Below are 14,282 nucleotides of genomic sequence, written 5' to 3'. Positions count from 1 at the left end.
ATGTGTGCTAACTCACCGGCCCGCTCTGCTATTGTCTGCCTCTTTCTCTTTTGAGCACCAACGCACCGGCGCGCAAGTACAGGCAAGCACAAGCCCGGAGCCGCGAGCGAGCGAGCGAGCGCGCCCAAACCCTCTCTCATCCACATGATCGTCCTGAGCAGCATTATCACGATCTAGGGAACTAGATTATCCCTAGGCTCAAAACTTCATCCTCTTTGATCCCCACTTGGGAGGGGATGAGAGGCAGCACAGGGGACCATTACCCAGATTCCCCACTTGTTAATCAAGGGAGATTTTCACCTTGGGGGACAGATGGACAACTCTTTTCAAAACACCACAACAGAATGGGCATTATACTATCAAGGAAACTTCCTAAAGCAACAACAACCCCAGATGCTTTTAAATTTTTTTTTAATTTTCTTAAACTATATCAGATTCAGTTTCACACGTATGACGTGTAGAACCACGTCACACACGTCGCTCTATCTGTGCATAAAGCCGGCCCAAATTATTTTATTGGTCTGGCAGATCTTCAATCAAATCTGGAACAAACCAATAAGATTAACATGCAGCTTTGCTAAAAAATCTCTTAAGGACTCACATCTGCAACCCATCCATCCAGCTACCTCATCATGGTGTGAATTTAAATGAAGCGTATGTGCGGAAACTGTAAGCACCGTAGGAAGATCCATCACACTTAGTTGTTTATACTGCAAGCCTTTCGAAATCTCCATAATAGATCTTTGTTGTGGTTTGAGGTTGGCCGGTGAGGTCAGCTGTTAATTGGCTGCTGGTAATTACAGATGCTTCTTAGGCTTGCTGACATTGTCCATGGGGCTTTGGAGATCCTTGCAACTGATGCACCGCAGAGGCAACGGCAACGTGCGGAAAATCGCACAACCCTCATTCATGCAAACGGAAGCAGCAATTAAAACTCCTCACGTTCCTCAAATCTAATCTTGTGTTTACCCTGTCATGGGGCAACTGTAAGCATTACATATTTAGTGGTTTAAAATGAGTTTGGGCTGGGAGGGGTTGAGTTTTCTTGCTTTTGCACATTTAAGATCGGATCACGCCGCCTTCGCCCCACCCCTCTTCATTAAAATGTTCACGCGTGTCATTCTCCCGCTCTTCGCCAGTAGCCGTGAGGGTGTTTTTGCCGTCTGCGGGGCTGCCTTCCCGATGAAAGGAGGCAACGCGGGGACAATAGCAGGCACCCAATTAAAGCCGTGTTGGCCTCGCAATTCCTCAAGGTATTGCCATGTGACAGTTTAATTAACCAAGCCCCTTATCTTAATTTAGCAGGATCAAAAAGTAACAAACTGAGGTTATCGGAGAAAAACACTCCCAGTCGCCATCCCCGCAAACTCGCAAAGAAACACACATAGACGCGTGCTTTTGATCTTTGTCATTATGGCAGAGCTATAGCCGAGTGTCACACGTGCAGCATAGATATTTGATGAAAGTCACCGAGCTAGGCTGTACCGTCAACCGCACAGATACCACAAAGCACTATTTATGGAGCAAATCCTTTAGAACATATTTATTGTATATCTGCAGGGGTTGACCTGACGACCCGGCTCCGACTGCCTCTCTTTACGCCGTTACAGTACATGCAAGTAACTTCCTGAGAGTGTGCACACGGGACTGGTTTCAGCCACGTCTTAGCGGGGTATATGTTTACTTTGACAGGTTTTTCTTTTGAATTTCAACCAGTGGCTGGGTGACTGCAGGGAGCCAGGCACCATGCTACTTAAGCCAATCTCCCATTGAGCCTGCCTGCTGTCACTCCCCTCTTCATCCATCCATCAATACGCCCGTGAGCTCTTTCTTTTCATTATCAGATCACTCATCAACCAGTTGCTGCATATTTTTTCTTTCATTCCATTCACTGAAGCCTGTTATATCTATATATATGGTGAATCCATGTATGTTTTAAACATATTTGAACCGCCGCCACTATTGCGCCAAAACATTTTGTTTTCCTCTTCTGACATTTCTGATCATCTTCATCCACTGTCGTCGCATAAACCACATCCGCTCCCTTTGTTTTAACGTTTCCTCTTCTTCAAATACTCCATTATCTATACCACTGCAGGCAGTGGATGAAAGGACATTACTAGTTATGGTCGAACAGAGAAGAAGTCCTGATGCCTCGGACAGGCCGGGCCCATTTATCTCCCTGGTTCCTGATGCAGTGTAACATGGGGAAACAATGCCCCAGGGCATCACAAATATTCATTCACATCAGCCAAGAAAACAGCCCAGACAGTGGGGCACTTCGCTTGCATCTAAGTGATTCAAAGGAAGTTGTTCTGAATGCGATGTCTAGGGGAATATTCTTTTTTTACCAGGCATTTCATTTTCACAAAGCTGAACAATTTCCCCCACTTTGTAGCCGACTGCACATAATTGATCAAACAATCTGTCACTTGGTGTTTTTGTAATTAATAATGTTCCGCCTTTCGAAATAGTATAACCGAGCACAATTCCAGTCAAACTACAGTGTTTGCTAATTCTTAAAAATACATATCATTTAGTCAGTGGCATCCCATCAAATCCATAGAAAACCATGGAAATATAAAAGCATGTTTTAAGATGACAACTCTAAGCCAGGTGCAGGCTAACCCTAACCCTAAGACCTAACCCTAAGTTGCATATGGCAGGAAGCAAAGAGTGAATTTTGTGGGCCTATAACGCTCAATAGCTCTAGGTTAAACATCACCTGAAACCAGTTTGCTATCCCAAATGAGTTATTTAGCTATTGGAAATGAGTAATTCAGAAAAAGCTTCAACTAGGTTGAAACACTGCAGCATATTGCAGCCTCAGAATCCAACAACAGAGCTTTAACCTGAAATAGAATTCCTTAACGAACGAGAGATCAGAAACAAAGTCACCCGTAAAAAAATATATATATATGTATATCTGCAACCCATAGGTTCACCTCCCACGATATCGTTACCAGCGGACGGGAGAATGACCTAGAGTACTCTGTGTCAATTTGTCTTACGTAATACGTTACTGCTGAAAAGTAGTCTCTTTACTAGTCTCTCTGCAAACTGTGTAAGGGCTTCATTTGGCATCATATTTGTATGTATTAGGTTAGCAAAGCATAAAATAACCCTGAGCCCATTAAAAATAAAACATGTACCCAACCCGAAGAAATCTTGAAAAAGAGCGTGCATTAAAAAACAGTATGTTGATTATTTAAATCTTACTGTACTCCAGTAGAGATGGTGTCTTTAAGCATTTTATCAAGTCCGAATCCCTTTTTTAGGCAGTTTAATGCGAAATTAAGATATATGCTGTTTTGAATTCACTCGCTATCATACATAATTCACAGAGAGCTTTGACTAAGCTGAAGTGGTGTTGGGTCTCAGCACACTTTCCTGTGACATAATGGACCCTGTCCTGACTAATTTCTTCTCTTCTTGCATGGAAAAATGGTGTGCGGCCCTCATGGTGGGGATGTTACAGCGGCAGAGGCTGTAAATTTACTTCTGCAGACGAAGTAGCGACTCGGGTCCCTCTGAAAATACTGAAGCGAGTTGCCATTCCCTTATTTGTTGCAGTTATTGAGTTTTAGTGCAGTGTATCCACACTTTTGAAACATTTAATTTAACGTTTAAGTCGATAAACTGCATTCAGTTAGTCAGTCCTATTAAATGAGCATCGCCAAATGCCTCTAGTCTCACAAAGAGGCAAAAGCGACTATCACAGAATTGTCATATTTGGTTTATAGAGGAAATATCTGGATATTTCACCAACACAAAACCGTCCTCTAAAGAGAAAATCTCATGGTCTGATAATGCTTCGGGTTCTTACAATACTGACAGAAATGTACTGCACCAACTAACCTGTTCAGTTATTCCCATGTAAATCCAATGTGTAACGATTTGTGGAGGAAAATGTTTTTTCTGCGTTCATCAAATGTGTAACCGAGACAGAAGGGGAAAGAAATAAAGAGACAAGAATCATCGCGTATATGACAGAACAATAATAGGGGGGAAGTAAAAGAGGCAATCAAAGCATATGTAAAAGACTGTAGTTAATGTCTAGAATTACATCTGACACACACACACGCACACACAACTGCACAAATGCCCGGCTGTCCATGGACACAGGACAGATGGCCGCCGAGTGGCTCTGGTCCAGCGAGTGACGATGTTCTGTATCATTATAATCTGCGCCGTAGTATCCTCCCTACTGCTGTGCTGGACAACATGTTTCACCCACTGAGAGCAGATACTGGAACAATTCTGCTGCTGCTCTGCAACACATACTCCTAGAGAGGTGCTGCGACAACCGACGAACTTGCGTTGTGACTTCTCCTTCGTTCAGGAGGAGAAGGGGGGGCGAGGCGGGGCGGGGCGGCTATTTTACTCAAAAATCTCACGATAATTAAGAATTTCCTTAAAGGGGAATTACCGTTTTTTACAACCTGGACCTTATTTCTGGCATAAAATACCATTGTTTACTCGTGCAATATTTAGATACGCGTATATCCATATAGTGGGAGTGAGTGGGGCACCGAAAAGCACCCTCTAAATAACACATTATCTGCCGCGAAACTCCTTCATTTCACCAATATTTTGGTGAGTCTAGAGTTACCTGTTGTCTATTCACGGACGTGCAGCGGTTTATTTTTCTTTGACCAGCTGTTCCTCTCTTAGCCTCCGCATCCTCCTTTCAACGAGCTTCTCATCTGTATACTCTGTTTATGATGGACGTCCTTACCGCTTTGAGCCAACGTCGCCGTCCACAACCAAAGAATCGGAAAAATATTCAGCCATGTTGCAATAAACTAGCACTAGCAAATTACAGGTAAACAAGCTCAGAGATGACATCATACAGGTCAGAGGTTAGTAGGTCAATCTACAGACCCTGGATGATGATAACAGGTAATACCAGACTCAACGGGGAATAGCACTAGCGTATCATAACAAAATATTGGTGAAAGGAACGAGTTTCGTGGCAGATATTGTGTATTTAGAGGTTGCATTTCGGTGCCCCATTCACTCCCACTATATGGATATACGCAAATCTAAATATCATCCGAACGACTCCAAATGACACCAAAGTTATATGGGTGAGTAAACGATCGTATTTTATGCCAGAATTTAATGCGGAATGGGAACGGGGCAGTCCAATCACGATGCTTACAAATTAGCCTCACAGGCTTCGCCTACCGTCACTCAGTCTGCAAGGCACGAGGCTGCAAATCGATGTTTATAACTGACTATTCGGGCAGTTTGTACTTTGCTCATTCAGAATCACCCATAAGCTGAAAAACAGCAGCCACCCCAGTCGTTGGCAACTATCTCGGCAGCGAAAACTGAGATAACATCCTAATTGTGTGCGGTGCAATCACGGAGATTTAACTACGCTTTGCAGTAGTGAGAGGTTAATGCCTGAGAGAAAAAAAAAAAAAGGAAAAGAAACGTAGCCTGCACTGCCATGGGGCTCAGGCACACCATGTTAATTAATTTCATTTATAGCACAGACACCACATCCACAAGGTTGTTGTTCATGTGATTACAAAGAGAACAACTGGGAGCAGAAATATGTCTGTCACGATGATGGAGCTGATAAATCCACTAAATTGTCTCTTGCAGCTGCATTGAGGGAATATATCTAAAGTGTGTGTGTGTGTTAGGAGCAAGTTTTTTTACTCGGAGCGGTGCGTGAAAGCGTACACACCGGGCGACAGCGTAGATTACTAGTGTGTTTACAGCAAACACGCCTGTGTGCATGTGTAAAGTGTAAACACGGAATATGCAAACTAATCAAACCACCTAGCCTCACTTTCTGAGGCATTAAAAGCAACAGATTCAAATTCACCCACAGGTGAGGTGAGGCCTCCGACGAGAACCGCCTCGCCAGACAGCGCGGCATGGAAATCGTGTTTAATGCTCTTCTTGTAAAATCAACCGACCAAAAACCTACAACTGCGTGCAGCTGACGGAAAGAAAAAAAAGAAAAAAAAAGACTGAATAATATCACTGAGGTTTTACAGGATGAAGCTCAAACAATATGGCTGGAGAGTGATTACCTTTAAATCTCCGTGATTCTGGACTAATCCTCACACACAGCGCACCTACATTTTTTTTTTTTTTTAATGGGCTTCGAATGGCATTTCCACAGTGCTTAATGGCTTTGTGTGTTTATTCAATGTAATATGTGTCTGAGCACACATTTGGACTAATACCCTGTCATGTTCTCCTCCTCACAGAGCGGTCAGAGGAGGGGGCGATTGGGCATTTGTAAGCATTTGGGGTCAGCAGGCTCTACAGCAGGTACAGGGGGGAAAACACAGCGAATGGGGTCGCAACCCAACTTCTTTTTTTTATTTATTTTTTTTAAATGTGTCCAATCATTCTATGCTCAGAGCTTATAATAATGCTCAGAATGAAATAAGACATTTTTTTACTCACTCCCTCCATAAACACTGCTATAATTATTCACTGCCGCAACCAGGGTGAAGAGATAATGTCATAGATTTACAGCCCAAGTGGCAAGAGTTTGAGATATTCATCAATCCTCTGCAACGCTGTGGTGCCAGAGTGCTTGAGATATTCTAACTGAATGAGGATCAGGGGGTGATCTGCCATGCGGGTGGGCTGAGGTTCAGAGTGGGAAATGACCCCCCCACAGCCTAAAATCCACACACGCGGCACAAGAGGAAGGACGTGAGAACGGACATTACCCTTCATGAACCACAGTGACAACAATGGAATTTCATAAAACTTTGTGTATTAAAGAAAATAGACTAATCCCCTTAAATCTTCCATAATGAGAGAGAGGAAATCCTAAGACTGTGATATTTCCCCTCCCTTCACCCCCACAAGATTTTAGGCTTTCCACAGGATTCCACTAGCTTAGCCGCAAATCGCCTCACTGCTGTGCGATACCGCCCCATCCTCCGAGAACGGGGGGCGCGCGCACGCTCCGGCGCACGTGCACGGGCGCACAGACACTCACAAATCTCGTTCGACTTTGACTGATGCATTCCTGGTGAAGTCCAGATTGCTGATGGTTCTTATTTTCCCCCACCAGGAAAGTAGCTGGTGATGTTGCCATGAATCAGGCTATCAGTCGAGCCAGGGACAGGCCGCGGAAAGCCGGGGAGATGAGGAGCAGGCGAAGATGAAAGTCTCACAGACAAATCCTCTCTGCCCAATGGCTCGCGCAAACAGTAAGAAGAAACATGAGCATCTGGCTGCTGTTTTCAGATGATGCTTGTTTTTCTAATCTGCTCCCCAAGGCCATGCTACAGACTTTTTAGATAGATTACTTCAGCGGTTTGATATTAAAACACTGCGGATACTTCACAAGGAGAAGTTAAAGGCTTTTAATCGATGACTAATGATGAAAACAGCAAACAAGAAAATGAGAGCTCTCGAACACATCAAGTCCGGCTCGTGCTGCTTTGAGGGAGTTTGCGGGAGTGAAGCGCGAACATGTCTCCTTTGGAACACCGGGTGTAAACACACCTTGATAGTCTCAATTAATCACGTTTAAACTGACAGGTGTGATAGCATCACATGAAACCATGACTCCTCCATATGCTACCTGTTTAGAGTAATGTTTGCAAACTGACTAATTACAGTGTTCTCAGACGAAGCTCCTCTCTCGGCAGATGTTTGTCCATTAACCCGCCGAACAATTACCTTAACATTATGTGAAGATTCACACATTAGCGATGCCCCCACTGCAACGGAGATGTCATCCTGACGGAGGCTTCAGACGCGTTTATTGCACTAACTTTGCTAATAGGAAAACAATTACGGCTTTGCTTTAACTTTGAAAGACTTGCTGTCTTCTGAAGAATACTTCATTCATTATGCAAATCCTTGTGAAATGATTGTGCTATATTTGTTGTTGTCACATATATGCATACTGTAGCAAAGAGATGTTCTCCCTGTGTCTGCATGGGTTCTCTCCGGGTACTCCAGCTTCCTCCCACCATGTCCAAAGACATGCTCGTTAGGTGAACTGGTGATTCTAAATTGGCCATAGGTGTGTGATTGTGCATGGTTGTCCATTTCTCTGGGATAGACTGGCGACCTGTCCAGGGTGTACCCCGCCTATCGCCCAATGACAGCTGGGATAGGCTCCAGCACCCCCGCAACCCCCCAAGAAGACAAGCGGTTACAGAAAACGAATGAATGAATGTAGTAAAGAGCGAGATATAGTTACGTAAGACTGCAGTAAATCAAGTGTGCATGCATAGTATCACGCTATAGTCTCACATACACTATACATATATGCATCTCACATATCTCGCAGGTATAAATGGTCTATTAATAGGAATGAGAATCGGAAACTGCCTTTTTCTAATATCGTTACGCTGTCGCTTTTCAGGCCCTCGCAGCAGCAGTGACTGTTTCCAGCTTTAAGCCGATGCATAAATGTCTAATAGTCAAATCCCCTCGTCCACATGATACGACTGAGTCATGTTCTGGCTGTGCCGTGGCTCCGTCTCAAGTCCACTCTGGATTCAATGCCCACTGGAAATGTTTCAGAAGCATCTCGTCCTCAAGGAGCCTGTCTTTCCTCCGCCAGATCTTGTGTTGCTTTGTTCATTAGTTTTTTTTGGGAGGGGGGGATTCAGTTGGGCAGTGTCTGAACTGTTATTCCTTCTCTCAGTTGGTCTTGGACTAGCTTTTGCTTCAACGGAAAACTTTTTGTTACGACCAATTCAATCCTAAGAAGAAATATAAAGAAAAATTCAGATTTTCATGAATAAACTAATTATAAAGTTCACTGAATACATATTAAGTATGCACAGTTTTCCGGACACCGTTACGATTGTTCAACAACAGTAAAATCATTTCTTTCATATGTGGAATTAGAGCTATAAATATCCCTACATTACACGCACATGCATTATTAATGGCAGCCAATAGTGCGATACGGTATATATATATTAGTGGCCTAAGTGCATTCATTGTATCAGAAATGTACATGCCAATAATAAACCCATAAAATGCTGATTTCGTTGCATTTTTAATACAAATTTAGAAGCGTTCAAGCTACATATGTAATATGCTCTTACTCTGCCTACGAGAAGACGTCTGCGTTTATCCGTCCATGAAATATGAATGATGCTGAATAGAATGCCCTTTTCCAGGAGTCAGATAAAGGCTTATTGAACTATTGCCATAGTGAGGAGGATAGAAGTTGCCATGGCTACAAGTGTGAGAAGGGCATCTGATCTGACTTCTGACCAGTCAATTAATCTCGGAATTGCATTTTTTTTTTTCATCAAAGGTTCACTCGTGATTCAAAATTAATTGCTCCGAATAAAAAGAAGAAAAGGGAAGACCGGGATTGCGGCGACTCGAGGCGCTCTGGAGGAGTACAGTAACGCTAGAGTCTTAAGATTAACACCGCCACGAGGGAGGACGGGTGAATATTTAAGATGGATTAGCATCTGAATATTTATTTTGTTTGGTCTCAGTGTGGACTCGGAAAAGAAAGCCTATTATTTGACTGAACAGCTCATAAGGACATCATTTTTCTTTTTTCTCCCCATGATTTTACAGATGAACAAATGTTAAGTTGGTGTAATGAGGAATCAAACATTGCACTGAACAAAATACATGCTATTGTGCTCGTTTTCCTTTCGTGGCTACTGTGTTTAAGTGAATAAATGACAAAAATGCAAATGCTGACGTCTATAAATAACATTTAATAGCCCTGCCATCCACAGAGGCACATTCATGTGAAATACTTTACAGCGTGATACCTTGTGATATTGGCAACAGGGACTCCAGACGTGACCTGTCACATTCTCTTTACTTTTAAAACTAGAGAACAGTCCATGTCAAATCTGCTGCATATAGGACAATATGCAAGATTCATATAATATTTTTGGTTTTACATGAAATGCAAGTAAATGAGACATCAAGTCTTGCATGGCAGACGGAAAGGACTGCACAGTGCCTTTAATGTCACAGAATCCTCTAATCTTTTAAACAAGCTAAAGAAAAACATCCTCTGCAACATATACAGTATCACTGAACATCTAAAGAGAAGACCAGGATTGTGCATCAGTGAGTAACAGCTAAATATACCACCAGCATCATTGGCTATATCCGTACCATATACGCGTGTGAATTGCATTATTGTTTTGGGTGCGTTTGTGCCGAGATGTTGCGGGTGGCGAACAAGTGACCAAGTGTGACATTTCCCTTATTGAAGCTGTTCACGAGCCGGCTGGTGACGTGGGGGTGGGAGAGAGAAGTCAATTTCATTGCCTTCCACCGTGCTTGTCATAAGAGCACATCTCATGCCGTCTCGCCTCACTGTACAGAACGCCGTCCTTGTAGAATCATATCCTTCATAAAAAACAAAAGAAGGAGGCGGTTTGATTCTTATAATCCAAAGCTAATTAGGACAGGTCAGCCAGTGCAGTCATACAGTATCCATCCCTCGCCGTGGTCTTCCTCCACTTCCTGCATCTCCCTCCCTCCCTCTCTCCCTCTCCCTCTCCCTCTCCATTTGCTCAGGCGGCCCTATCAGTGGGTAACATCTCCCTACACCACTGCCGCCTGTCTGTACGTGATAGCGACTGTGGCAGTCATCTCCACAGAGGCGAGCGATGTGCTGCCAGCCACTCCGCCAGAGCCAGACAAGCCTGTATTAATGTCTGCCGCAGGCGCGTTGGAGCATCAATTAATCGCGGTTTAAAACTGGCAAAAAAAAAAAAAAAAAAAAAGGCATTTGATATACTTAAGCTTAATTAATACATTGCTACCAATTTTGCATGGCTAATTAATCAATTTGGGACTGATCTGTGGTGCGAAGATGTCCAGACTGTGTTGTGTGGAAGAAACTGTGGTGAATTGAAGAGCATTTCGGGATGAATAATGCACTATAGGGGAGCTGTATGTTTGTTCAAGTAACGCCTATTACCGGAGGAGACCAAAAACACTGAGAGGGAAGAAGTTTAAAATGAAAAAATAAGCAAAAAATCGGAAACAAAAAAAAAGAGACACGACTGCGTGTACACTTGAAGGCTACAACCTAGCAACTATAAGTGCTAAGAACTGAAACAGGGGTTGGGGATAGAGCAGGACTTGAAATACATGCTTTGTGCACTTGTAGTTCTGTTTATACCAAGCCAGTGAATGAGGCCGCAGTGTTCTGGCAGGGAAGCAGAGAGAGCTAGAGAGAGTAATTGGGAAGACTATGCTGAGAGGGAAACAGAGGACTTAAGATGGGATGAAGGATGAAGGAAGGAGGGGGGGTGGGGGGGTATAGAGAGAGGCCTATGAAGTAGACGCTAAGTGCTGAGATGTGAAGAAAATAAACCTGCGGGAAAACGACCCCGGGGACGGTGACCAATGACAAGCTCCCTTTCCATTCCTCCAATAATAGAACTACCTGTCCGTTTCAGCACATACACTACACTTGTGGCTTGCTTAAAACACAGATAGTAACATCTGAATGAAGAGCAGCACATTTCCTTTAATAGCTATTTTTTCCTCTATTTGCCTTACTATTTTTAAGCCTCATTAATTTGCCATAAAATTACTAAATTACCTGCACGCGACTGGGTCAGCTTCAGACGGAGGCAGCAGATGGGACTACTCCTTAGCTTGTCTTATGATTCATCTCTAACAGCGGGAGGACGTAAAAACGTGAGACTGGACCTTTCCAGGGAGAGGACACTGTGGTTTGAGCAGAGCGAGACCTTTGAGCATTCAACTGGTATTTTTGCAAGTTAATAAAGATGCACTGGAACGCCGCCAGAGTGCTGTTCTCCACCCCTCACTCCTCATCATGGCTCTTGAACCCATGCCTTGGCCTCCTGCCCTGCCCTCCCCTACAGTTTAGCTAAGCCCACATGTTATTGGCTAAACACGGCCAGCTGCAGCCAGTTAACTGTCTAATCTCGCATCAATCGATTTCTCCAAAACAAGGCGAGGTGGAGAGACGGAACGAAAGTCACGGAGAGGGGGTTAAAGTACAGGAGAGGGCGAGGATAAATGAGAAAAGCAGCAATGAGCGGGAAAACACTAACAGGGCAGTTGCAGCTTCTCAGCAACGTCGGACTTGTGATTATCTGAGTGTGTGCAAGGGCGCGACGATCTCTTGTTCAAGACCGAGACGCGATACCGACCAGGGCAACGTGCAGAAAGGTGGATTTGCATAGCAGCACGCATCCAGCAACAATGTTTAATTGGGACAGCTTTATCTGACTGAGTACTGCCCAACAAACCCATGCGCCTGGTGTGTGTCTGAATGTGATCCTTTCCGGTCCCTCACGGACAATTAAATGAGAACATTTTCAAAATGGGAAACATATGGAGCTTTTTAATTGGCCAATTTCTCTTGCCAACGTGTGTGGCTTTTTTTTTTTTTTTTCATTCTAAAAACCAATGAAAAGGAAAAAAAAAAAAAAAAAAGCCATCTAGTCAGACATGCATATTGCAGCACAGAGTGTTGCACAAATCGTCATTGTCCTTCCGCAAGGAGTAAAACAGCCCTTCTGTTCGCTGGATTAATAGCGCCATTAGAGAGAATCCATGTTCACTATACAGAGCTCTACTTTGGGATCCTGTCAGTGAGATACATACTTCTTGGCGTAGTGAATTTGTATTCCGTGGGAATATCTGTTTTGCCAAGCAGGTAATGGTGCACACTGAAGTACATGACTGGTTGAAGCCGCAGTGGGAAACTTACCATTCCTCCTACAGCGTTACCTCTGTCTCTACCTATGTGAAAGCATGACTTCCTCGCCTCCTCTGACCCTGCACTAATCACATGAGGTGACAGGGGTGAGGGGGCCTGCAACAACTCATATCTGGGGAGTTATTGTTCTACACATGTCATGTGTAATCTGCCCGACCCACAGCGCTTAGAATAATTATTCATATTTAATCACCGCACTACGAAGCTACATCGCCTGCCGCTCACTAAGTCATTTTCCATGTTCCATTATCAAAGTTTCAGAGACGGGTGCTCAGGGAAGGGGGACTAAATGGAGAGGCTGAAGTAGTTGGGCTTATAAAAACATAATGGGCTTGTCTGCTTTGATAAACTGAGGACGTGTATAGAATGCACACTCGCTCACGCCCTCCAGTACACACACAGGCAAACGCACACCACACACTTTAAATGAGAAAAGTGCAGAGAACAAAGTCCGGGGGAGGGGGAGGGATAAAGTAGCCAAGTGAAAGTTCAGCTTGTGAGCGTTCAGGCACGTCAAAAGCTCAATCACTAACACGAATAACTTCCACTGCAAAGAAAAACGGATTGATAATAGTTTGGTTTTCAGCGTGCCGAACCGAGCCGAACCGAGCCCGGTGGCGTCTTTCATTCCTCGCGCGGCCGAAAATTCGTCAGCGGGGGCTCACCTTGCTCCAGCGGGGGCGGTTTCACTCCCGAAGCCTTCAACTTTAGGGCCTCCTTTGCAGACATGTCACAGCACGAGCCTTTGTTGGTGTCCTGGTCGCTGTCAGCCTGGTCGCTGTCGCCATGGCCGCTGTCTCTGAGACTTGCTCGCTCAGGATCTTTGAATGTTGAACTACTGGACGAACAAAATGAAAAATGAAAGAGAAAAATGTAAATAATAAGATTTAGGATTTAATAAAATGCTTCTAAAAATGCAGTACCAGCCTAATTGTCAGCTAAAGTAAAAAAAGAGGTGGATCTTTCGTGTGATTATATTTCTTGCATTACAGAGAATACTGTTAGTGACCATTTTTAAATGTAATTAAGTGTACATGCTCTTCCTGTTATTACAGAGTACAGTAGTTATTGTTTTTATGGAACTGTGCAGTGGCTATTGGAGAAAAGAAAAGAGAGGTCTGAGATGCGGTGATGGTTATGGATCCCAGCTCTTACCTTTGAACAAACTGTTGTCTGCTACCCATATAATTAGGCTCAGTGGGGAAATTGTCCGTCTGCGGAGGAGAGAGAGATAAGAAAGTATGTAGTAAGCTTTGCAGAAACGGGTCCCGCTGTGAAACAAGAATTCCTAGTGACGTGTGATTAATTATGCAGAAAAAAAAAATGAGGCAGAGGACAGAGGACAGAGTAGAGGCATAAAAATACTGGAAATATGAGCTCTATATCATCCAGAGTTGAGCGTTTTGTTAACCACATGAAGCGGCCTAATTAGGCATTCAAGAGTAAACCACAGAGCTGAACATCAAATCTGGCAGACATCACATAATCAATAACTGCTAAGAATAGCTGTCTTAATTAAAACAGAAAGTGTTAGATGGAGTTCTAGAAACAAAACTGCAGCACTATTTGTACTGAAATT

The 14,282-nt window shown here is 43.7% G+C and overlaps 1 protein-coding gene across 1 annotated transcript in view; it reads right to left on the bottom strand.

Moving 5' to 3' along the window:
- The window catches only part of pcdh17 (protocadherin 17), a gene marked incomplete at both ends in the record, with an annotated part of 56,999 nt that overhangs the window by 20,516 nt on the left and 22,201 nt on the right, over nt 1-14,282 (bottom strand). Inside the window, 2 exons of the mRNA XM_084541876.1 lie at nt 13,369-13,541; nt 13,859-13,917. Coding sequence (XP_084398002.1) covers nt 13,369-13,541; nt 13,859-13,917 — 232 coding nt within the window. The remainder of the gene's footprint in view (nt 1-13,368; nt 13,542-13,858; nt 13,918-14,282) is intronic.

The sequence above is a fragment of the Chelon labrosus genome, assembly GCF_963514085.1.
Source record: "Chelon labrosus genome assembly, chromosome: 3".
NCBI lineage: Eukaryota > Metazoa > Chordata > Actinopteri > Mugiliformes > Mugilidae > Chelon > Chelon labrosus.
This window is presented reverse-complemented; position numbering and strand designations above follow the sequence as displayed.